Source organism: Propithecus coquereli, unplaced genomic scaffold (genome assembly GCF_000956105.1).
Source record: "Propithecus coquereli isolate 6110/MARCELLA unplaced genomic scaffold, Pcoq_1.0 Scaffold218, whole genome shotgun sequence".
NCBI classification, from domain to species: domain Eukaryota; kingdom Metazoa; phylum Chordata; class Mammalia; order Primates; family Indriidae; genus Propithecus; species Propithecus coquereli.
In genome coordinates this window covers 1477203-1479184 of record NW_012146967.1, presented here as the reverse complement: position 1 = coordinate 1479184, position 1982 = coordinate 1477203, and the positions used below count along the sequence as shown (strand labels likewise).

The window sequence follows — 1982 nt, the reverse complement described above, 5'->3', positions numbered from 1 at the left end:
GGCCCTATAGGTCTAACTCTTACAATCATAATAATGTTTCACATACCCAAAAAATAAAGATAAGAACTAACATAAATAACTGTGGAAAACAGTATTTTGACTGGATACTGTAGGGCTAAAGACAAAAAGGACATGGCACAAATATTGTACTCAAATTTTATTCTCACAGAAGTATGAGATAACAATTCTGAAATGTTATGTATAGTCTAGTATTGAAAAAATAAGAAAATATATTGGAGATCATGAGAGCCAGATTTCTCACTGTCAGAGATACAAGTTACAAATAAAGGAAGGGAAAAGATTAGAATGGTCCTACAGTGCTGGACTGGAATCGGAGGTATCAGTCTGCATGGTTCTTAAGTATAAATGGATAGGATATAGAAATATAGATGTGTATGTATGTGTTAGTATACACACATATATTTCCGAGGTCTGTCCACTGAGACCTTAGTGTCCATATCTTGGTTTATAAATACTATTTTCCAATAAAAGGGACTAGGGCTCCTTGGAGAAATAGCTGATAATATCCCCATAATAGATGAATAATATCTTATGGTGCCAGAAAGTAAAGGAGTGCTCAAAAAAATAACGGTGGCATGTTGAAAGGACACAAGAGTCAATTTGAAAAGTTCCCTATGGCCAAAACTAGGACCGTCTGAGCAACAGAATAATCATAGCACTGGATTATAACCCATAGGCTAAAATAAAATCCGTAAGTCCAAACTGATATAAATTAATATATAGAGAGCTATAGAGAGATAAATGGGGGGAAAGGAAAGTTCTTCCTTGTAGTAGAATTCCAATATTAACGCAGAAGTAATGATGGAAATAGAAATTCACTATTAAGTAAACCCCACAATAGTAACTGTTATAGGTGAGAACCATCAATGTATGCGGATGATGAGAAATAAGATATTTGCATAGTCAAGGATCTCTCCGTAAGATACTTATTAATTACAAAAGGAAAAATATTAATAGTAACTTTATAGTGCAGAAACCTTGAAGATACCACCTTAACCAAGTGAACAAAGTTAAAATCATCACTAATAAAATATATTGGCATCTGTACCCCCAATATGAATCAGTGAGCACAAAATATCACTTCTGCAGTATTCTCACAAAAATACATAGTCCAATGTAATCATGAGCAAATATCACATAAACTCAAAGCAAAGGACCTTATACAAAACCTGACCAGATTATTCAAAAGTGTCAAAGTCATGAAAGACCAAGAAAGACTAAGGAACTGTCACAGACTGAGAAGACTAAAGAGATGAAACAAGTAAACATAATGTGGGGTCCTGGATTGATTCTTGGACCAGAAAAAAGACACTAGTGGGAAAACATCAAATAAGGTCTACAGATTAATTGACAGCATTTTATCAATGCTCAGTTCTTGGTTTTGGTAATTGCGCTGCTATAGTTACATAAAATGCTAACATTAGTGGAAGCTGGGTGAAGAATATACGGGAACTCTTTGTACTATTTTTGCAATTTTTCTCTAAGTCTAAAATTATTTAAAATAAAAACTTGTTTAAAATATTTAAAACCTAATAGTTTCATTAACTTCTCAATCATAACTCTACTTCTTATAATTAGTTTACCAATTAAAAATTAAATTTGAGCACTTTATAATTATCTTAAACAGATACAAGAGAATGATTTTAAAAGAGTTTTGATAACAACTACATTCACTTTAAAAATGTCAGACATAATCAAAATAGCTAATTAAGAGTAGTTGGTTCCTTACTTTAAGTACCACATGGGGTCAGCATCACTCGTAACCTTTTCATTGGCTTTCATTATCTTCTTTATCTGCAGTGGAAAGTGCAACATTAGGCTAGACTCTGGCTTCCAACTAATTCTTAGCTTATATCTATTTCTACAATCTGATGCTTACCTCTACATTAATGAAATAGTTAAATGAGTCTATATGCTGTTTCACAAGGCCTTTCACCTGAAGAGATAAAAAGTAAAAAGTA

At 32.6% G+C, this 1982-nt stretch overlaps 1 protein-coding gene across 1 annotated transcript in view; it reads right to left on the bottom strand.

The window, feature by feature from the left end:
* POLR3B (polymerase (RNA) III (DNA directed) polypeptide B) overlaps positions 1-1982 on the bottom strand; it is a 136641-nt gene that overhangs the window by 128170 nt on the left and 6489 nt on the right. Inside the window, exons 4-5 of the mRNA XM_012644696.1 lie at positions 1901-1957; positions 1751-1815 (exon numbers count right to left, since the gene is read on the bottom strand). Coding sequence (XP_012500150.1) covers positions 1751-1815; positions 1901-1957 — 122 coding nt within the window. The remainder of the gene's footprint in view (positions 1-1750; positions 1816-1900; positions 1958-1982) is intronic.